Source organism: Delphinus delphis, chromosome 7 (assembly GCF_949987515.2).
Source record: "Delphinus delphis chromosome 7, mDelDel1.2, whole genome shotgun sequence".
NCBI lineage: Eukaryota > Metazoa > Chordata > Mammalia > Artiodactyla > Delphinidae > Delphinus > Delphinus delphis.
Window position 1 is genome coordinate 78,766,376 of NC_082689.1, and position 24,193 is coordinate 78,790,568.

The 24,193-nt window shown below is 35.3% G+C and overlaps 1 protein-coding gene across 11 annotated transcripts in view; it reads right to left on the minus strand.

Annotated features, from left to right (window-relative positions):
* RIF1 (replication timing regulatory factor 1) overlaps nt 1–24,193 on the minus strand; it is a 56,969-nt gene that overhangs the window by 7,660 nt on the left and 25,116 nt on the right. For 7 of the 11 annotated variants that reach the window (XR_009520168.1, XM_060016809.1, XM_060016812.1 and 4 more), the window contains exons 20-34: nt 23,970–24,119; nt 20,228–20,327; nt 14,554–14,818; nt 13,371–13,413; nt 12,642–12,844; nt 11,983–12,082; nt 10,740–10,859; nt 9,174–9,325; nt 8,714–8,794; nt 8,578–8,632; nt 4,977–8,207; nt 2,735–2,881; nt 2,346–2,423; nt 2,141–2,256; nt 1,466–1,619 (exon numbers count right to left, since the gene is read on the minus strand). Coding sequence is in view for 10 of the 11 variants with exons in the window: in XM_060016809.1 (XP_059872792.1) it covers nt 1,466–1,619; nt 2,141–2,256; nt 2,346–2,423; nt 2,735–2,881; nt 4,977–8,207; nt 8,578–8,632; nt 8,714–8,794; nt 9,174–9,325; nt 10,740–10,859; nt 11,983–12,082; nt 12,642–12,844; nt 13,371–13,413; nt 14,554–14,818; nt 20,228–20,327; nt 23,970–24,119 (4,995 nt within the window). In the remaining variant the exon portion in view is untranslated. Of the gene's footprint in view, nt 1–1,465; nt 1,620–2,140; nt 2,257–2,345; nt 2,424–2,734; nt 2,882–4,976; nt 8,208–8,577; nt 8,633–8,713; nt 8,795–9,173; nt 9,326–10,739; nt 10,860–11,982; nt 12,083–12,641; nt 12,845–13,370; nt 13,414–14,553; nt 14,819–20,227; nt 20,328–23,969; nt 24,120–24,193 lie in introns of those variants that run through there. The other 4 variants (XM_060016816.1, XM_060016815.1, XM_060016817.1 and 1 more) reach the window with 4 other exon arrangements.

Sequence of the window (24,193 nt, forward strand, 5' to 3'; positions counted from 1 at the left end):
TTAAATAATATATGGACTTCTTTTTTTAAAATTTAAGAACACAATTTTCAAAGGTATTCCCAGGGCTTACTGATTGTTGATTGAGAAAATACTAATTTCAGAACATTAGAGTTACCATATGACCAAGCAATTAGATTCCTACACATATACCCAAGAGAAATAAAGAATGTTATGTCCACACAAAAACTTGTATATGAATGTACCTAATAGCATATTCATAATAGGAAAGTGTGTAAACAACCCAAATGTTCATCAAGTGATGAATGGATAACCAAAACGTTGTATAGCCATAGAATGGGATATTATTTAACCATAAAAAGGAATGAAGTACTAACACCTGTGAACCTTGAAAACATTATGCTCAGTTAAAGAAGTCATTCACAAAAGACTACAGGTTATATGACTCCACTTTTATGGAATGTCCACAATAGGCAAAACTACAGAGACAAAGATTAGTGGTTGCCTTGGGGGTGAAAATGCAGAGTGACTGCTAGTGAGTACAGGGTTTTTTTTTCCGGGGTAATAACAAATGTTCTAAATTTAGGTCTTGGTGACGGTTGTGTAACTTTGTGAATATACTAAAAAACCACTTAATTGTGTGTTTTGGGTGGGTGAATTTTATGGTATGTGGCTGGATCTCAATAAAGCAGATGAAATGCTTCAGCTATCAGACTGAAAATTACTAATAGTTCTTTTTTTCCCCACTGGTTAATATGTTTTTAAAGATCAAGTAAAATTAATAGTAAATCAAGGACTTTCACGAATACAGCAGAAGTCTTCAGTAGTCTGCAAACTCCAGTCCCAGAAATTCTAATAGAACACCAGCTTTCACCCTTAACAAACCCTATTTTTCATATATTCACAGTTTTGCATAGTATCAATGAATACATAAAGGGTTTCTAAATGGGTTTCAGGAGAGTCTGTGAATTCTTCTGAAATGATACACAAAATTTTCCATATATTGATACATTTTTATATGGCAAAAGCATCTTGGCTTTCATAAGAATCTTGAGAAATGTCCATGACCTAAAATGTTTGTGTTAAAAGTTGATAGGAAGAACAAGTAAAAAAAAATTGGCCACAATTGTGTTGGATATCAAAATCAAAATACTGTTAACTACAAATACGCAAGATTTTTGTAAATGTTTAGATTTGAACATCTAGGTTTTCGAAATGGCAGCCATGAAACCAATCACCTATTTGGTGGAAATAAAAGAGATAAGAGGGTAGGAAAATAGAATTCAAAGAATAAAGAGGTATTATACACAATAACAGTACAAAATGAGCAAATCTATGGAATTATAAATGAATCTTTTAAGTTACTCTTAACTGCAGGGGAAGGGAAGATAAGGCATCATATAAAATGAGCTTTTTAAGCAAGAATAGTTTAAATGCAAACTTCTGTAATTGTATTGCTCGATCATTTATTTATACGTGATGTTATGACTAACATCTAAGTTTTTACCTGCTGCTCATGATATACTCTGAGAGCCTTTTTTACATTAGACACTTTTGGAGAACGGATAGGAAGAGTTTTTATTTCAGATGCTGTAAGAGTACTCAAATCACCAATTGTTTTTATATTCTTGGCTCTAATGAGTTGTCCCAGTCCTCTTGCCCTAAAGAGATGACAGAAACAGGAAAAATGTCATATAGTTTTATATTTATTCTGTTTGTAAGGGCCTACCCAATTGAATTTCCTGATTTAAGCTCAATCATAACTGAATTTATATAGACCCACCTAGCCCACTCTGAGGACAGGCATACGTGCATTTACTTTAAAATTTGAATCTGATGTGTATACCTGGCTTAAGCAAGACTAACCTTTACAAACATCTTATAAAGTGGAACTAATTATACTCCTTATAGTATTTATATTAGGATTAAATAAGATAATGTATGCAAAACCTGGCAAATATTAAGCACACAATTATCTTAGCCATTACTGTATTATGATCAATGCTTCTATTATTGCCATATCTCACCCATCTTCCCAGCTGCATTTTCATTTATTTCTAAAACAAAGTGTGTGAAAGTATATATAAATCAATTCTAAACATGAGAACCTTGATCATTTAAATATCCCTCTTAAGTAAGTGGCATCTCTAGGTATAAGCCAGAAGCCTAAATAACCACTTACCACATGTTGGACGTAATCTGAGGTAAAATGATGTCAACTGGTGCTACACAGTTCACCAAAGCAGGGTAAACACTTTCTGTTGGGCATGGCACAGATTCCTTAGCCATTTCTGCAATCTTAGAATAAATTTCAAAAGCTGTTAAATAGAGGTCACCTGACTGAACATGAAAATATAAAGTTGCATGAAAACTAAAGCACTTCTTACTAAACACTTCTTTGAGCTCTTAAATTTAGGGCTACGTGATCCTGGGGACAGAAATCCTTTGGCTGAAGTAGTATTATGCTAGATAGAAGAAAGGAGAAAAAAAAAACTCAGAACCCTAGATAACTGTAAATTTTACAACTTTATTTTCACAACTTAAGCCTGCAGTAATGTCTTAAAATTTTCAGAAAATGTAAAATGTAACAGTATTACTGGATCAATGACTTGCTGGATCATCATTGCCTCTTACCACCTCTTGTCTGCTTACCAAGTAAGCAGACAAAAGAACAATAAACCAAACCAAATAAGTTTTGTGTCTTAAATTTAATTTTAAGACAAATTACCCAACACAATTCTGTCTGCATGTGTATTTTTTAAAGCCTACAGCTTACCTTAGATTGCACAGTAGGTGAAGTTTTAACACTTTTTACTACGGGAGAACTATTTGAAGAATGGCATCTAACAATAGAGCATCGCCTATCAATGTCATCTGCCAATCCTGCCTGGTATATAGGATCTGCAAAGGAGACACGGCGAACCTGAAAACATAGGTCATGTTTTTATTTAACAAAATTAAAAGTTAAAAAAAAAAAAACACTGTAAATTCTCATTATAAGGTTAGCCAAAAACAGAATGTGAAGCTTAATTTATTTCACTAGAAGCCAACTGCACATAGTTGTAGTTCTTCCTGGTGACTGCTTTCACAGATATTACTCAAGACCAAGGGTCATTCCAATTATCTATAGTCTAAACTGCATAATACAGCAACAAGGAGAGTGAAAGAAGGGTAACAGCAGAAACTTAATGAAATTGCATGTGACAGTTAAAATTGTATAATCAAATTCTATTAACCTTACAGGCTTACTATGGACTGTAAAGAACAACGTAAAGAGGCAGAGACAGTACTAACTGGCCTCTGGTATATCTTACTAAGCTGAGTTCTTAACTCTGAGGGTACAAGAGTCAGCAATTGGGTGGCTTTTTTTGTCTTTCTTAGCCCAGCTTGAAGTCATTTTGGCCTCTTCTAAACCCTTTATTCACTCATTCAGCTATCTAAGCACACAACAGAGCACTTAAACCATTAAATATGTATATAAATGCCTCCTGGTCTTGATTCCCAAAAGACTGGGCAGATTTTGTACATATCTGCTACAGAAAACTACTGTATGTTGTACTGTTGCCTAAATAAAAATTAAATGAGCTACTATGAAACAAAACATGACTAGTTAACTGATACTAACAATCTAAAGCATACTGAAGAAATCAAATGCATTTTACCTTATGGCCTATTTAAGCTTAAAAAATAATAATAGTAAGAGCCTCAAAACAAAAGCAAACCAAGACCAAATTGAAAAAACCTCAAGTGGTGTTAAGTCTTCCCAAGAACTAATCTCTGAATTCTCAATATGAGAATTTTCAGTATATCTTGGGGAAGTCTTCAAAATGTGCTGATTAAAGGCAAAATTAAGTGCCAGTATAATTATATTTATATATACACATTTGTATACATAAACACATGTATTCTACAGTAAACGGTAGGTTCAGTTTCAAAATTAAGTTAAGGAATGCCTACACTGTACTTTTTCAAAACATCTACTTTGATAGAGAGGACAAGTTATGTAAGCACATGCAACTTTTCCTTTTTAAATTGTATTTATTCAAATTATGTGCAAGTCACAGGGCCAGGGGTTAAAACAGATACATAGGTAATCCATATGTTTACAAACCAAAGTAGATAAACTTTAGTGAAGAAAATGGGGACATAAACAAAATAATTACAAATGAAATCATATCCAGAAATTAATGAAGGCACAGCCTAAAAAGATTTTTTTCTTCTTTTTAATTAAACAAGGTGTGAAAATAAGTTTATATAAATACTTAAATGTGAAACAGCATAATGTCCTAGTACATAGTAAGTGCCAACTAAAGCTACTTTATCAGTTTCTAAGTGTTTCCTCATATATTATGATATGAAGAGCAGAAAAAAAAATCACCATGAGAGATTATCTAAAGTTTTCAAAAAGTGAACAATGGTGATGGTTGTATGAAGATCTGTAGCTTAGTGCCCTGAAATAAAGGAATATCTAAAGGGCTTCAGGGTTCCCTGGTGGTGCAGTGGTTAAGAATCCGCCTGCCAACGCAGCAGACACGGGTTCGAGCCCTGGTCCAGGAAGATCCCACATACCGCGGAGCTACTAAGCCCATGCGTCACAACTACTGAGCCTGCGCTCTAGAGCCTGCAAGCCACAACTACTGAGCCCACGTGCCACAACTACTGAAGCCCACTAGGCCTAGAGCCCGTGCTCCACACAAGAGAAGTCACCAGAGTGAGAGGCCCACGCACTGCAACCAAGAGTAGCCCCCGCTCGCCACAACAAGACATAGCCCGTGGGAAGCAACAAAGACCCAACGCAGCAAGCAAGCAATAAATTAAATAAATAAATAAATTTAAAGGGCTTCAGTCTCCTTTCTCAACCTTTCCTTCTACCTGCCCTTTTCCCTAGCCACCATGGTAAATGTTCAAAATGAATGGTCATATAAACCTAATATTCTGTCATTCACCAGGTATCACCATATGGCCAAAATATTCCAATTAAACATGGACTCATTAATATTCAGCCTCAATCCCCCTACCTTGTGAACAGGTGATGAGCTTTCATCTTCTTGGGGTCTTTTTAGTCCTCTCTTTAAAATGCTCGTGGATGGAGAAGCCAAAGGAGACCAGACACAGCGTGTCTGCATGCCACTAGGACTGTCATTTGCTGACATGAGTAAAGGATCAACATCCTTTAATTTTTGAGGAGATGTATTATTGTCTTCTGATACCAGTTCAGAAACAGCTGTTTCAGCTGTCAGAGGTTGTGGTGTCTCCTCCACTTTCTCTGAAATATGGTGAACTTCTGGTAAAATTCCATCATTTCCCGCTACCATCTGACTGTCACCTAATTTTGTTTCCTCAAATTTATTAGGTTCAATATTTGTTTCAGTTTTATTAGAGTCAACCTTTCCTTCTTCAGTGCTCATCTCAAGTGTGTTGGGAACAAAACTATCGATTTCTACATTCAATCTCTTTGTTTCAGCTTCTATAGGCTTAGAGGCTTTGGTAGTTAAGTCCTCATCCTCTGTTTCATTGACACGGTCAGTTTCAGTAGTCACCTCACCAATCACTGTTTCTTCACAATTTTCCATTTCAGCATTCATTTCTCCAGATGAGCCTGGATCAGATTCATCACTTCCTCTGTCTAGTTCCCCAACTGCTATTTGTTCAGAAATCTCTAACTGAGCACTCACTTTTACAGGTGTGGTATCATCAGAATGACCAATACCTGAATTAAATTCCACAGTTATTGCTTCATCAGCACTGAGTTCTTCAGGTGCATCTGTACTTTGACTGTTTTTCTCTGTTACCTCTTCCTCTGAAATATCAGTTTTGACACTCTTTTGTTTAGAGAAGCTAGCTTCAGATTTATCATTTTCTGCATTCAATTCCATAGCATCTACTTCTCCTGGATTCAATTCTGCATTTGCTTCAACATTAACAAGGTTCTCTATAATACTCAATTCCTTTTTGGGGATAGCCTCTGGCTTTTTTTCTTCGGTCTCCAAAGTTAAACATTCCAGTGAAATATCTTTGAAGTCACCCAAACATGGGTCAATAGTTTTACATTTTTTATTAGATGGCTCCTGGCTTTCAAGAGATATTGCTACCTCAGAATCCCTATCACAAGTTTCTTCTTTAAAATTTACCATTTCAGAAGGAATAAAGTCTTGAATAGTATTTTCTTTCAACTCAGTTTCAGATATAATTAATGAATCATTAATAGTATCATTCTCCTCCTTGAGATCCAAATGAAAATTCACACTATGATGCTCATCTAAAAGTTTTACTTCTGAATACAGATCAGCTTTAGAAGTTTCTGATATAGTTACAGGTGTCTGCACATCTGTCTTTTTTGTTTCGCTGACTTTTACATCATAATTCTCTGTATTCTTTAACCCAATGAATGACTTTTCCTGAGGTTGTGATTTTTCTCCACAGCAATCACAACCTTTAGATCTCCTCACCCTCTTACTTCTCTTGTGTTGGCATTCAAGTGTTTGAAGAGTTTTCTCAGAAAGCAAAGAAATGTCTGATGTTTCTGTTTTTGAGGATTCACCCACACTATTTTCTAGAGAATCTCGCTTATGCAATCTTTTATTGGCATTTCTAGTCCTTAGATTTGATTCTGGTACAGAAGGATTTGAAAAGGAAGGTTCTGCACATTTGTCAGTTTTACTTTTTCCCTCGGAGGTATTTGATACATCACCAGAAACTTGTAATAATTCTGAAGATATTGTAGAATCTTGAAGAGTTACAGTATTACTTTCTTCTTTTTCACAGATCTGAGATTTTGTATCTTTGTCTACTTCAGAATTCCCTTTATAATCATGTGTCTGACTTTCAACCTTTATACATTCCTGTTTTACCATTTTCTCTTCTTGATCTTCAATGTCAACACTGTCACTGCTTTTGTTTTTCCATTTTCCAGATCTTTTCTTTTTAGAACCTTCTTCTTTTGCCTCAGAACTATCAGATTCTGAGTTTTCAATGCTGGAAAGTAAACCCTGGGATGCTCTTCTTGTTTGATACCGTGTTCGTCCCCTCACTGTTTTCTCAGAGGATTTATCTGCAATGTCCTGGGCACCATCTCCCTCAGATTTAGTAGTCTCAAGATCTGGCTTTCTTCTATTTTCATCGATTTCAGCATTAGCGCTGGTTTCCCCAAAAGTCTTCTCATGTAAATTATTTCCTTTCTCAATTAAATTTTCCTGTACAGTTTGTTCAGAAATCAATTTTTGCTTAGGTAAAACATCATCTTTTACATGCAATGGACTCCTCTGCAGAGTCTTTTCTTCTTCCTTACGTCTTTCCCTTTTTTGATTATTTTCTTTATCTTGGCTATCAGTGGTTGGCTCTGCTGTTTCTGAACGTCGCCTTAAAGATCGTCTAAGGGTTTTATGATTTGGAGTTATCTGAACATGACTATCTTCATTTACTGTTTGATCTGTTGTTATTATGGCTGGGGGTGTGTTTTCTTTGGATTCCAAATTAATTTCTAAGGTTTTCTCCTCTACAGTACTGTTTTCTAATAGTATAGTATTTTCTATTGTTGGTTTAAGCATCGTATCCTCATACTCCACTGAAGACTCAGAGAGATGAACCTGATTATCTAATGCACATTCTGTTTGATTAAGCAAACCAGGTGGGTTATTTTCTAAGGCTACCATGCCATCAACAGATTCCCGAGTACTTTTCTCCTGATCAGATCTCATCAAGGGCTTAGACTTTTTATTCCCTATTGGTTCAGGCTTACTCGACCTTCGGACTGATCTCTTAATCCCATGCACTGTTTTTGCAGAGTCAGATTTTGAAAGAGCCACTTCTCTTTTCTTTGCTTTTGGTGGATTATCTGTTTTAGCCGTGCCTTCCTGGTTATTTTTCACTATAACAGCTGATGACATATTATTCAAGGGGGATGGACTAAAGGGTCTATTTTCTGAGCCATCAAACTTCTCCAAAGTAATAAAGGATTGCCTTCGACTTGTAGGCTGTGGGGGAGGAGTTCCAGAAATAGTGGCATTAGAAACCGAGCTACTGCTGACACCAAATGTATTTTCTGTACTAGATGCACATTCAGTTGGCGTCTTCTTTGATACAATTAAAGCCTTTTTTCTGGCATCATTACTGCTCAGTATTTCTGGATTGGTTTCCTCAATAGAACCACACTCATTATTCGAAAGGGAAGCCTTTTCAAGGTGTTCATCCATACCACAGTTTTCCATGACATGTTGAGGAATGACAATGTCACTCTCCTTTTGTTCCTCCTGCACAGAAATGTACATATACATATAGATTAACCAGCAAACAAGTCTGACTTTCTGGGGAAATTTTTGTGTAAAGCTTTAGTAATTCAAAGGGCAATGTGACTTTCAATATTTTGCAAATTTTCCAAAGGTGATGGTAGATGCCCATTAATTTGTTTCCAATTGTAAGTATTCAATAAAGCCAAATACATTTAAACACACATGCACTCACACACAGATGCAGACCCACACATATAATGACTATAATTCTGCTAAAGTCTGCTAAGGAAAGTTAAGAGATTATACAATAAATCTTAACATTAATATAAGAGACTCCATAATAATGGAAGGGTGATTCTAAAAACCCCAAAATATGAAATACCAAATATACCTTAAATATCATCTTGGAATCTTCCTTGGATTTTTCAGTTAAAGTAGGAATTTCCCTGAAATAAATAACTGCATAAATTAGAATACTGTTAATTAAAAATTAGAAAACCAGTTACTTCAACAACTTCCATACTTACATAGACTCTTCCTGACCATACTGAGAAAATAAAGTATCTTGTGAAACATCCAGATTATTATACATGGCAGGAATATCACACCTGAAAAGGATTTTTTATAAGCAACTTCAATATCTGATATTCCTACAACTAGAAATTAAACTTACAATTCTACATCTAGTTACATTTTAAGAATAATATAAAATCAAGGTTTAAATGCTTATTTTCCAGATTTTCCATGAAACCATCTCCCCTACCTTTTCCTCCCATACCTCAATAAAGGAATTGTTTAGAAACATTTAGTGCATTTCAAGGCAGCCTTATACATTATGAAATACAGTTATGCACAATCTTTTTGACACTTAAAATATAGCAGCACAGAATACACAGTATCTTAGTTATAAACTCAAAATTACGGTTTGCTGCATGAAATCTAAATGTAAATATGGAATACTCTATTCAAGATAAAAGTACTACAAACCTCTTTGTTTTGAGTACTTCTTTCTGGTGTTCAGTTAGTATCCTTTCCTTTGTTTCTTTTCCTTCTGGAGGTATAAACACAAAGTCAGTAGACTTTTCTTCTTCCAAAGGCATTTCACTCTTTGCTTTTGGAGTCGAAGACTCTAGTTTCAACTGCAAATTGAAAACGTTAATGCGCATTTTGAGTTTCCAAATTATTTTCCAATACTTCAATCAATCTCTCTTCAGGCACTCTGATAAAGGTTTTTGATAATGACTAGGAAGTTTGAAGTTCAAACTCATACAATATTCCTGGTTAACAACAATTAGTACCATGTCCTTAACTTTCATTCTGCCTCTACTAAATACTCAGAAAATAAAAATTATTATACCTCTTTAAAAAGTAGGCAAGGACTTCCCTGGTGGCACAGTGGTTAAGAATCCACCTGCCAATGCAGGGGACACAGGTTTGAGCCCTGGTCCAGGAAGATTCCACATGCCGCAGAGCAACTAAGCCCGTGCACCACAACTACTGAGGCCTGTGCTCTGGAGCCCGCGAGCCACAACTACTGAGCCCACGTGCCACAACTACTGAAGCCCATGCGCCTAGAGCCTGTGCTCCGCAACGAGAAGGCCACGCACCACAACAAAGAGTAGCCCCCGCTCGCTGCAACTAGAGAAAGCCAGCGTGCAGCAGTGAAGACCCAATGCAGCCAAAAATAAATAAATAAAATATATAAATTTATTTAAAAAAACAAACAATGGATCTCCATTTCCTTTAAAAAAAAAAAAAATGTAGGCAAATGTGTGCTTACCAAAAAAGCATGGGCAAATGTTTTTCAGGCCAACACACAGAAATCAAGTGTTTTGGCAGGAGGAAAGTATATCTGCAGTTTCAAGTTGAAGCACAAACTACTCAAATTAAGTAAAAGGTGCCAAAATAATATGTCCTACATACCAATAATATTGGTACCATAATGTCATTTTTACAAATTTTCAGCACAGTTGTTTTCATTCTACTTTTCAGTTGCTACAAGACTGTGTCAAAGTTATTCTTTAAAAATAACGTATTTCTTTCATTTTGCCAGGGCCATGGTCTCAAAATTCCAGAACACCCCTTTACTGGAGGTCCTGGAAGAAGAATTATTACCTGAAAATTGGTTAATTGGCCACTAGCTACTAGATATTTAGTTTTATATATGAGCTTACAACAGATGTCTTGCGGATACATTCTCTTCCTATTCAATAACAGAAGTTCTAAAACATTCTCCTTTCATGCTACCTATGTTACAGTTAATCTTATTTAGTTTCATTCCACCTCAAGGGGGCTGCTGCCTCGAGTAAATATACTAAACAAATGCTCAGTGTTATGCAGACTTAACTTTACTAAGAAGTAATCATCTCCCAAGGCTTCTAGGTTACCATGCCATCTTAATAGTCTTCCCAGGCCACACTTTACTATTTCCCTACAATCCCATCTTTTATTTAGTGTTTAACAGGTTTTTCTTCCAATCAAAAGTTGTGTATTTGCAAGCTACCACATACTTTAATTTTAAAAGTTCTATTAAATACACTTTGAAAAACATACTTTAGCTGGTGGTTTCATATTGTCTTTTGTATCCTTTGTTTGTGCCAAAAAAGAATCTCTTTTTCCACTTGAGGTTCTTTCCATGCCACTTATCTTCATATTTAACTGTGAATTTTCTGTCTGTTTTTGTAAAAGTAAAACAATTTCATTATGTGCAAATGTTTTTTATTTATCCTTTTCACATTTTGATAATTACAGTCTAATCAATACTCATTTCAAATTTCTTTTGACTATTCATATCTACTAAGATCATGTCAAAGAAAGCCACTGTCTAATGCAGTAACAGCAAAGATTTGTTGTCTCCAACTTATATAGCAATAGTTGTTTTGCATCCTGAAAATAAGACATATCAAATAAACACTATAAAAATGAATCGAATTATTGAACTCAAATACCCCTCTTATTACTGGAAATTGTTTTAAAAGAAAAACCAAAGCCATAAAACTTTAAACATACATGACAGAAAATACTATCAGGTCCCTCCCAACAGAATATATGGCTTTTTCAGGCCAAATTACACTGAAGGAGTCTAAACAAGTCTAGATAATTATCTGATAAGTATTTTTATTTTACCCAAAAACCAAAACTAAGTAAGAGCATTTCTCTTAAGGTTCTAAACAAAAAAATAGTGAGATTCCATTTGTTGTTGAATAGGAAAAAATTGCCTAAGGGTGTTCTACCTGATGAGTATATATATAGTGCTTCTATCTTTACTCCTTCATCTTTAGACCGTAATCAAGTACTATTAGCCAAAGTAACCTTGGTCCAAATGGATAATGTGATATCAAGGATGTGTTTCTCTGGCAGAATGAATGAGATTCAATGCAAAGAAATGAGAAAATGAAGTGTAGCTCTTGCTTACATAGGGATTAGTAACTAGTATTCCCAGTTTATATAAAGCAACATTTAACCATATATTTCAATAATTCCAACCTTTGCAAAACAATATACAAGGTGCCATAGTTAAATAAAAAAGATCATTAATGAACAAGAACCAGAGATTATTTAAATGAGACTCCATGGTGAAATTGACTGCCCTTAATTCATAAGTTTTCTAGGCCACACAAGTAACTTCATGGAAAACTGTTACGGAACACTTCTGTTCAGGTTTTACTTGTTTATCACTTCAGTAAAACATTCTAAGCTTTTGTCCTTTTTAAAACTACACTGAAACGCAATAAAAGAACTACTCAAACATCATGCAAAAGTAAACAACGCCCCCCCCGCCCGACACACAACTTACTGTATCTGAATATGGTCCACTGGATTCCTCAATAATTTCAACATTTTCCAAACCAGGCAACAGAAGCAGAGATTTTTGTTTGGCTTGTTTTAGTATTGGTCTTCAAAAAAAATACATAAATATATATGCCTTAAGTAAGCAGTACTGATGACACATTAACAAGAACACTTTAATTATAATTTTAAAGTGGCAAAATACAGCCAACTTAAAGACTTTTTTACTCCACATATATAAAACTGGGAGAAATTACAGACAATATTTGAATTTTTCACTAAACTCTTCAGTTTCTGAATTTTATTCTTTAAAAAGTTTTCCAATTTTCCAAATTTTAATCATAAAATTTTGAGCAAAAGTAGACTGTTACATTAAGTACATGTCACTTAGATTTAACAGCCATCAATTTCCTGCCTTTTGCTGGAAATTTCTTTTGTTAAGGATAATCTGAAATTGCTTTTTATGTTCCTAAAACTAAGGTTACTCTAAGGACCAAAGCAAAGGGTCAGATAATTTTAATCATCACCATGTACTCCAAATAATAATATTTCAACTAAGAAATCCTCTGCAATGATTCCTCATAAGGAAATTTTATGTTAAAACCAAAATGTCAATACATAATCAGAACAGAGTAACTGTATAAAAGAGTTTTGTTGTTAGCATACTTTAACTCCTCAGGATAAATCAACATCGTCACTTTAGCAAATGTGGCATTCCAGAACTGAGCACTTTGTTTTCTAATCTGTTTATTCTTGTGTGAAAATACTATGCATAATAATGGCGAGATCTGTTCAAGAAGTTCACTGTCATAAGTCCCAGTGTAGCTGACGTGTAGACAAGCAATAATTTCTCCTAGTAGCTTTTCTAACTAGGAAAAAGAAAAAGTTCATTAGGATAACACTTAGAAATGTTACTTTTCAAACAGAAAAAATAAAAGCACAAAGCATACTAAATTAAACTCACAGAACATGCTGTTATTTCAATTTTTTTTTTAAAGCTCCCATCACCTTCAATATATAACACTCTTTATAGGCAAGAACTTACTTTATCGATACAACAGCTTGATTTCAAGCTTATTCTCCATTAACAGAAAAAATTATGTTTTCACATAAATTATAAGTTTTACCTATAAAAACCTTGGAACCAATTACTTTCATATATAAAGGAATGAGACAGGAGATGAGTTATATGAATTTAAAGCAATATTAAATCTTCCTTTAAAAAACTATCCTTTGATTATATCCACGTCTTGTTACTAAAAGTTCATTAAAATTAAGGTGTAATAATGACCCTTTAAAAAAAAATCAGCAAAATTATATTTAAGGAAGACAATTATTTAAATCCTAAAATTTTTCTTCATGAAAGTGTATTTTATGGACAATGTCTATTTTTACCTTGTTGTTCATACAACTATATACTTTAGGAACTTCATCAAACCTATGAAGAAAAACAGAGTACCATTTATATTTTAGAACATTAAACCTAGAAATATCATAATGCAGCACAAAAAAAATGAGACACGTGTGGTGATATACAAAGGTGCCCCAAGACCTAACAAAAATTGTCAAACTGCAAACATTTAAACATGAAACAAACCTGTCTTTAAAATAGGAGTTAAAGAAAAACATCTGGAATAGACCTCAAAGTATTAATACCAGTCACTTGTTTCCATGCTTTTTAAAAAGCATTATTATTTTTGATGAACTTAAGGACTAAAAAAGATTTGCAAAAACTTAATGGATTTGGAGTTCTAGTTTGTAGTTTATAAAATCTGTTCCTAAAGATTTCTCTGTGAATTTATGAAAGACAAGCTGTATTATAACTGAACCACACAAGCTTGCTATAAAGAACATTAATGAATTCTTCCAAAATGCTTCTTTCAGTTATGTTACTTGGGATTTTTTCATGTTGTTTTTTAGGCACTGGTTTCTTTGGTTCAAATGTAAAAGGTAATGTAAATTAATACAAACTTCTGGAGGGTAATTCAGAAATTTAAATGCATATACCCTTTGAACCAACCATTTCAATTTTAGGGACCTGTTCTGCTATTTAGTGGCAAATGATTTATGTACACATATGCTCAAATGTGATATTGTTAGTTATAAGGAAAAAGACTAGAAAACATATGTCCGCCAACAGGAAATTGGGTAAAGTTTCATGAAGCCCTACGCAGACCTTAAAAACAATGAGACTCTTAGGTGTATGATGCAAGATGCATCCAATATCCTAAGTGCATACTGTATATAATACTGAACTGCAAAGCAGTATGTCAAGTCATATATATCATACATTTACGAGGTATGCTTTTTGTATTAACAGTTCTGAAAAGACATGCACTGAAGTAAAAAGAGGGTTGGATTAATCATGAAAAATAAAGTGACTTCCAATTTCTACCTCATACTTATTTATTACTTGAACTATCTTTTTAACAAAACCATAGTTTCATATATTACCCTTTCCACTAAACTTTAAAGATTAAGATCTTTAACAGCAAAGCTGATATGAAAACAATAAACGTTTGCTACCTAAATCTAGTTATATATGTTTAATTCAAAGTTATTAAGCCAAAATACTTACTTTGAGTTTTCGTAAAATAATGCCAGAGGTCTTGTTAAAGTTGCAAATATTTTTCGGATCATAAAAGGCAAAGAAATATGTCCAAGTACATTGGAAAGAATGCTGGTGATTGAGTTGCCAATAGCGAGGAGAGTATCAGAATGTACTTCCTTGAGGCTCAGAGTGTGGAAAGAATAGATCACTCTCACAATAAGTTTAAATAAAGAAGCCAATTTTCCCAAGGGCTCCTTCTTCTTTTTGGACCAATCTGAAGGTCTCTGTGGTGCTAGGATAAAATTAAACTTATTAAAAACTCAAGTGTGTTCAAAAGTGTCACTCATATTTACAATTTATGTCTCACATTTACATGACATCTACATCTAATACATGTGTTTCTGTAGAGTGATACCCACAAATCTTAAAATGAAATACCATTAGTGGATAAACATCACTACAACATTATCTCTAAAAGAGAATCAGAGATAAGGGAAAACTGGCAGAGCTAGAATAAGAATTCCACAAATATGACTCTATTTTCTCTAAGGAATTTTTAAATGCATTAAAATTTTTATTTTATAGTCTCAGAATTTCAACAACTAATTTGTAAGAAAACACTAAATTATATAAGCTGTGCTCCAAAATTAAAAGTTTAAAGTCCATTTTAAAAAATAAGAAACAAGATTTCCCTTAGAATCATTGCTTCCTGGCTCATCTATAGTACACTAAACCCCACAAATTAATACTGAACAAGTCAGAGATCCAAATCCTCAGAAATAATACAAGGGAAAAAGCCTAGATTTAAAGAAAAAGATGTATCTCCAACGGCTTGGGACTTAATGCTGACAAAGCAAATTTGGCAGCGCCAGGATGGTGCTGCTGGAAAGTGAGCAGTTCCTGACGGAGCTGACCAGGCTCTTCCAGAAGTGCCGGTTGTCGGGCAGCGTGTTCATCACCCTGAAGAATTGTAAGCAGCTGTGGATGCAGCAAGGCCGGAAGGGAGCTGGGAGGCCGAGCGATGCCCCGGCCCGGGTGCCCAGTGACTGGGAGCCACAGGCAGAGTCTGTCTGCCGCGCGTCCCCGCCTTCCCGTAACTTCCTCCACCTGATGATGGTCAAACTAAACGCATTCCAAGGAAGGGTTCTGTGGAGGGCTTTGATCCCTCAGACAGTAAGTGTCTGTTAAGAGCTACTGATCGGAAAAAGAAGATCAGCACTGTGGTGAGCTCCAAAGAAGTGAATAAGTTTCAGATGGCTTATTCAAACCTATTGAGAGCTAACATGGATGGGCTGAAGAAGAGGGACAAAAAGAGCAAGAGTAAGAAGAACAAAGCAGCGCAGTGAAGGGCACCAGGTTTCCTGCTTTCACCAGTTAACCACTGAATTGCTATTTTTCCTTTGGTTTTTACTTTTGGCCACAAAGCTGGGTTTCTGATTCCTCTACAATAACTGTTTTCATGTGAGATTAGGGTCATTTTTGGATGGAAGAAGGGCTGCAGTGTTTACAGGGTAGTTACAAGAAGCCAGTTTATTTTATATCTGGCTAAGTGGTCTGTGTTGTATGGTTGTATGTTTCTGGATAATAGTTTACAGTCTCTGTAGCCGTCTGTGAAGAGCACTGTATCATTAAACCTGTATATATCAGTAAAAAAAAAAAAGAAAAAAAAAGAAAAAGATGTATCTGTCCAACTTTCCTTTGCACCCTTCTTAGACTCCATCTCTCTCCAGGGGTAAACCCATTATGTCTTTCAAGAAAATCGTACCTATTCCAAAATTACCTTTGTTTCCCTCAAAGAATCCATTCTTTTAAGGTTAAGATATCTCAGATTTAAGAGAAAACTCTAATGCTTATTAATTAAAAATATCATGTGGTGAAATGAAAAACAAGTGTTGCTACTGAAAGAAGTCAACCTTCTTCCCTAGAATCAGTTTTCCATACATGAATAATTTAAATTGGAAAGGCCACCCAGAAATTCTTGGCTAGTATGTTGAGGCTGAAGACAGCCCGTAGTCAGGGGAGCAGTTACATACAAGAGACTGATCAAACAATATATATGCTGAGGCAGGTAAATAAGAGAAAAGGGATATCCAAGACTAGAATAAACCTTATGATATGAGAAAATAACTGAAAGTAAATCTAGAGACATAACTGTGTAGTTCACAAACACACCAATGTATTTCCCACCTCTGTCCACTCAGAGATCCAGAAGCAGTGACACCTTAATAGCAATGAACAGATTTTGGTTTCTAAATGCCATTCTCAGCTAAAAGGAACCATATTCCTTGGAGATATGGCTAGTTCCAGGCTGAGGCAGGGAAAAATATAAACATCTTATGTCAAAGTTCTCAAAGAATAATGGAAACATATGAAAAGGTTAATAGATGCCAACAAGAACATTAAATTTTAATAGAAATAAATTATAGCCTAGTGAATAACAGAAATCCATGCTGATAAAAACAAAATAAACAGGGGACAAAGGAAGCTATATCTTACATTAGGATGTCACTTGCCCCTGTAAGTGTCTGGTGCTTAGTGGCTTGATAAATAATTGTAGAATGGTTTATTATGGGAACATAATGAGATAAATAATTAAAATGGGGACAGCTTTTAGAATTAATGTAATTAAAGCAAAGGAGATAAACTCCTTGATACAAAGTAATGTAATTAAATGAAACAATATGAACTACCACTTTGGGAAACATCATAGTGTTTTAAGCAAGAAGCATCAGTGGCTGAAAAACTCATGGGTAAAAAAGTATGCTGGGTTAACAAGATATTTACACGGTCTCAAAGTACCTGCCACAAAACATTAACTTATTAATTATAAGTATTTACTAATTAACTTTACAGTAGAAAACCTGGCAGATACCATCTTAACCAAACAGTAAATGTTAATAACATCATTAGTAACGGGACAAACTGACTTGTGTGCCTGTTGACATAATGCACTGAAAAATATACTTCTGTAGTATCCCAGTGAAGAAATGAAATCTCAATCTCATCTTGAGGAAATACTGACAGAGCCCAATTGAGAGACGCTCAAAAAGTAACTTTATTTGTATTCTTTGCTTTTTTATAAAAAAAGATTTATTAATTAAAAAAATTATTTATTTTATTTATCTATTTTTGGCTGCCTTGGGTCTTCATTGCTGCGCACAGGCTTTCTCTAGTTGTGATGAGCAGGGGCTACTCTTCGTTGCAGTGTGCGGGCCTCTCACTGCAGTGGCTTCTCTTGTTGTGGAGCACGGGCTCTAGAGCGCAGGCTCAGTAGTTGTGGTGCATGGGCATCTTCCCAGACCAGGACTCAAACCTGTGTCCCCTGCATTGGCAGGCGGATTCTTAACCACTGCACCACCAGGGAAGCCATGCACTCTTCACTTTTAAAGGTCGTGAAAGACAAGACTTGGGAAATGTTCTAGATCAAAGACTTGTCTACAAGTACTTTGAAATGGTTCCAGGAAATAAAAATAAAAAGTATAAAGGGGAGTGGGGGATGAAAATAATAAGACAAAAGCAATCAACTGACAACTGAGGAATCTGAGTAAAGAATGTTTAGTGTTGGGCTTCCCTGGTGGCGCAGTGGTTGAGAATCTGCCTGCTAATGCAGGGGACACAGGTTCGAGCCCTGGTCTGAGAAGATCTCACATGCCGCGGAGCAACTAGGCCAGTGAGCCACAACTACTGAGCCTGCACGTCTGGAGACGCTCCGCAACAAGAGAGGCCACGACAGTGAGAGGCCCGCGCACCGCGATGAAGAGTGGCCCCCGCTTGCCACAACTAGAGAAAGCCCTTATAGAAACGAAGACCCAACACAGCCAAAAATAAAAATAAATTAAAAAAAGGCTCAACATTACAAAAAAACAATGTTTAGTGTCTGTGTATAATTTTTGCAATGTTTCTCTAAAACAAATTACAAAATAAAAGTTATCCAAAAACTCTCAAAGTGATCCTTATGCATATTTATGAATAATAATAATTTTCTTTCAACTAGTTCTAATTTTTGTTTCCTCTCCTCCTCAACTTTTGCTGGCAGCTTTTAGAAATCTCCCCTAGTTTCCATAAATTTAAACAGCAAGAACACCTCTTGTAAGACAAGGAATGAAGACAAAAGACTTCTAATTCTGGGTTTACAGATCATGGATAGAATGGATATTCAGTTAATTCTAATTTTTCAGAAGTAACAAAATAGGTAAAATTATGTCCACCTGGAGCTCATCATCTTGCCTTATCAAACTTCGGTGGCTTACAAAATAATTTCTGATATCATCTGTTATATAATCTTTATAGTTATTTAGAGAATTTTATTTTTTGGACTAAGAGGTAATCAGATTAAGTGTTGCTCAGCCCAAAAAGGGGCTGAGATTAAAAACAAAAAAATCCAAGCACATCCATTTCTGTGGCATCAAGGCTGGGATGCTCTGACCTGTAATACACTTTAGTCACATAACATCTTTTTCTACATTACTATTTAAAACTGAAACTCCCCCCAAAAAACCCTAAAAATATTTTATGTTCTAGTAATCTTTACACTAATTCATCAAAGATAGATCTTATTAAAAGAAAACTGAGGGACTTCCCTGGTGGCACAGTGGTTAAGAATCTGCCTGCCAATGCAGGGGACACGGGTTCGAACCCTGTTCCAGGAAGATCCCACATGCTATGGAGCAACTAAGCCCGTGTGCCACAACTACTGAGCCTGTACTCTAGAGCTTGAGAGCCACAACAACTGAACTCGCATGCCACAACTACTGAAGCCCGCGCACCTAAAGCCCATGCTGCGCAATGAGAAGCCACCGCAATGAGAAACCCACTGCAATGAGAAACCCATACACCACAGCAAAGAGTAGCCCCTGCTCGCTGCAACTAGAGAAAGCCCGCACGCAGCAATGAAGACGCAATGCTGTCAAAAATAAACAAATAAAATAAATTAAAAAAAAAAAAGGATATGAACCTTAAAAAAAAAAAACCCAAAAGAAAAGAAAACTGAGTATGTTCCCAATCTTTCAACAGGAAAAGTAACCTTTAAACATCCACATTTTTCATTACTGGAAGGTTCTTTCCTATACAGTATAAAAATATATAATCACTGGTAGAAATATATAAGTTCAAAGAACCACTTAGTAGAATAAAATAGCTCAGTATTTATTACAACATAATTTAGAATTAACCAAGGAACATAGTTATAAAAATAAGACAACTTGTTATGATTTCAATTGTCCAATTTTATACAGTAAAAATTGAGTTAAACTTTTAGCATCATTTTAAATTTCCTGTAAAACCATAACTGATTAATCACTGCCACGATTTTCTATGCAGTTGAATGTCAATTTAATGATTATTTCAAATCAGGCTACCAAATAAGAACATTTTAACAAACGTCAAAGTTTTTTGTCCAGATAATCCCTTGTCTCAGATGGAGTAAGTAAAATCATTTGTATTATTAGACAATCTCTAAATAGGACAATATTTATGTTTCTGCATCATAAAAAGGAGTTAGATTGGGGGGGGGAGGGTGAGAGAGACACACACACACAGAAGGAAAGAGAGCAAGCATGTGAGCTACTAGCATAGTAACTAACATGGTTACACAGCACCAAAAGTAAGTAAAATGAGATGGGAAAAGCTATTAGGATTTGCCCTGACAACAGTTCAGACAGCCATGTTTATGATATATTAGGTAAGCAAATAAAATACTTACATTTAATTTTGGGCTGATACTTAATATTATATGGTGAAAAGTCGATGCAATCAACCATTACAGTAATAATATGAGTGATCCTATCCAAGAACAATAAATTCTAGGAAAGAACAGTTAAGTATTATATTAGAATCTTTTAACTACTGGCATGGTTTATATAAAGTGTAAGCATGAACAAAAATATAAGACTTAACTCCCACATATAACACATAGTAACACACATGTCATAGCTTATACCATTTAAGGTACATTAAGTATATGGTTATGAATATTTCCCAGTTAACTGCTGTGTGCCAAGTACTATACCTTTTTTTTGTTTCTCAATATTTATGGAAAATAATTCAGCTTCAAGATGCCCATAAAACTCAGCATATAAACCAATAAATTGAAAATGGAAGAGCTAGGTTCAAACTTAGATTCTTTACCAAATTTCTCTTCAAAATTACAAAAGTGTTCACTAAACCCAGCAGAAACAAAATGTGAAATGTTGCTAAAGCTCCCCGATACCCTTTCCTCCTCCCTCCTCAAATCCAAATGAAATAAAAATAAAACCTTAGAAGCATCAGACATTTTTCTGGAAATTTTTTTTAAAGACAGGGGGGCAGGGCTTCCCTGGTGGCGCAGGGGTTGAGAGTCCACCTGCCGATGGGGACAGGTTCGTGCCCCGGTCCGGGAAGATCCCACATGCCGCAGAGCGGCTAGGCCTGTGAGCCATGGACACTGAGCCTGCGCGTCCGGAGCACTCCGCAACGGGAGAGGCCACAACAGTGAGAGGCCGCGTACCACAAAAAAAAGAAAAAAAAGAAGACAGGGGGTCAAGGGAGACTGAAAATAGAACAAAGGAAATCCCAGCACCATGAGTCAAAGAACACCTCAAAAGTAGTGAGCTTTCCGAGAAGAAACTGAGTAACAGAAGACACAGGGAGGGTTCTGAGAAAAAGATATGATGGTCATTATAAAAATCAAATGGGTAATTAAAAGACTACTGAAATTAAAGTTCTGTAACACAGTTGCTCTTCTTTTATTCTCCATTACCTTTCACTTGTCCAATTCACTGGACTAATTCACATGTCTGCCACTAAAGACAATCTCCCCCAGTCAGTGTTAAGGACCAAGAGGAGGAAGGGAGAGCCCCCAGTTAACCTAAGAAAACCACATGGAAGGTTCAGTACAGATGATAACCTACACACCCATATAGAAAAGATGTTAAAGCTCCAGTGCTTCCTTCTTGCTCACAATTACAAGGCAAAGCTTGCTTGTAACTACAATTGGCTATCAAAGCCAGAAAAACAGGGGATCTCTCCTGGGTTAGAAAACACATTCCAGCTACCAATATTGTTCAATATTAACCTTTATTGACAAATATGAAGAAGGTGTGCTAAATACCAATAGAACTAATCCACGAGGAAAGAGGTAATAACAGAAACAGAAGAAAACTACTATCTTCAAAGAGGAAATCATATCCACTTAAAAACATAAATGTAAAAATAAAACTATTATAAAACACCTCAGCATTTAAACAGAGAAAGAATGGAAACAGAAATATCAAGGTCCCAGAAAGCAGTACCAAAAATAAAGCAAAACACAAACAGATATAAAGAAAGAAAAGTAACAGACATAGAAGATGACACCTGAAGATCTAAGCACTCTTCCTGAGATGAAGGCACAGCTCTTTAGATTGAAAGGGTCTACCAAGTACTTAAAACAGTTTAAAAGATGCCTCAAGACACACCATGGTGAAATGTCTAAATTCTAAAGGCAAGAGGAAAACCCAAAAACTTTACAAACTAAAAAAGAGGTTAATAACAAAAAAATTAAAAATTAGTGGGACTTCCCTGTAGTCCAGTGGGTAAGACTCCACACTCCCAATGCAGGGGGCCTGGTTTTGATCCCTGGTCGAGGAACTAGATCCCACGTGCACGCTGCAACTAAGTTCGCATGCCACAACTAAGAAGCCCGCATACCATGCTTCAACTAAAAGATTCCCGCATGCCACAACTAAGACCTGGTGCAGCCAAAATAAATAAATGTTTTAAAAATTATTTTAAAATATTAGTATCAAACAATGCATTTGAAACAGTAGCAGTAAGAAAAATAGGAATAGTCTTAGATGCATATTTTGTAAAAATGAAAAAAATTTTACAGAAATGAACAAATGAACAGTATCTTCAAAACTGATACAAATTTTTCTGAAACCTAAAAATTGTAACTAATTACTTAGTTACATATTTGACAAGGAATTATCAGTCACATACATGTCTGTTATTCCCAAAATACAAAAATTGGACAATGAGGAACTCCAATTTCACTAATGAAGATATATGCAAAAAATTTTAAAACACTTATCTACAATGTTTTAAAAGATTGTCACTGTGACCAAGAAGTGCCCTTCTCAAGGACACAAGTTTGGTTTAACACACGGAAATGCACATTACCAACAGATCTCATATACTCCAGCAGCAACCAAATATGGGCAGCAAAGAGACCATACATAACAGCTGAAAAACAGCTTTAAAACTTCCAAAACATCAAGCAAGCTTGGTTAAGTTTAGAATTAAATAAATATTCCTTAATAGAAAAACTCAACATTATAAAGATGTAAATTCTTTTCCAAATTAATCTATAAATGCAATATAACCAACCAGTGACAAAATCCCAACAGGGTATTTTATAAAACTTGATATATTCTACATTTCTTGCAGAAGAGAACAAAGATGTAAGCCTACCCAAGACAATAATTTAAAGGTGAAAACTGAGGGTCAAGCTTCTCCCTAACAATTATAAAAGCCTTCAACAAATTCACTGTCTAGGTGGCCAGATAAAAGCCAGGGATATACATCAACAAGACAGAAAGTCCCTTAACCTCATGGAGTGTGGGGGGAAGTTACAGAATGAAGTACACAAACGATTCTGATAACAAGATGCTCAGATAGAAATTAACAAGACTAATTAAATAAGATTCTTTGAAGAAGGAAGGACAAGCTTCAACAGCAGTTGTAAGCAGTTCAGATTTTTACTCCAAATGCAACAAAAAGCTACAGAAGTGTTTTAATCTGATTTACATTTTTAAAGTCGCTCTGACAAATACTATAGTACCAAAATACCATAATCAGAATTATGCCAATATTTTAAAAAAGAGATTATAAATACTTCTACTCTTCTCTGCAGGGGTAACCACTATTAAGAGCTAGAAAATCTATCTTTTTAGATGGAAAAAAACATTCTTCAGAGTAATAAATAAATTTCAACTATCAAGAACACTGTATTCCTGTACATATGTGAGCATATATATGTAACTTATGGGTAGAAAGAAAGAGGTCTATTCTAGAATGATACATACCAAACTGCTGACAGCAGTTGTTGCTCTTTTTATAGAATAAGGGAAAGGAGTGAATAGGAACCTACATTTTTAGATCTACAAACTTCTAGAGGATAGACTTTAAAGAGCTAACAGATATGATAAAGCAAGGTCCAGGACAGTAAGGTCCTTGTACGGTTCATCTAGAATGGCACAGACACACAACAGAGTAGTAAAAACACATCACTGTTAAATGGTCCTGATACATGGACCTTAGAGTCCAAAGACACAAAACTTTTTTGCAAAGCTGTTACTCGTTTTATACACTAACTTCATTACTTATAAACTAAAAGCATTAGTAAATGACAGTTCACAAATGTTATCTCTATTTACTTGAAAAGAATCCTTTACATGCAAAAAAGGTCAGTATCAGGATAAACTCACTGAAAGGCCTTCATCTTCCAAACTGGACATTATCTTGGAAGAAAGTTCCTCACAGCACAAATTCTCCTCTGCAGTTGCCACCAAAGCTGCACAGCGAGCAAATGCTCTATATAATTCTGACCAAGTTTTAAGTAAGGTCTTCATGGTGGCCTAGTAGCAATAAAAAAGAAATTTAGAAAACACATCTACACATCAAAACACCTAACAGAATACATCTTTAACAT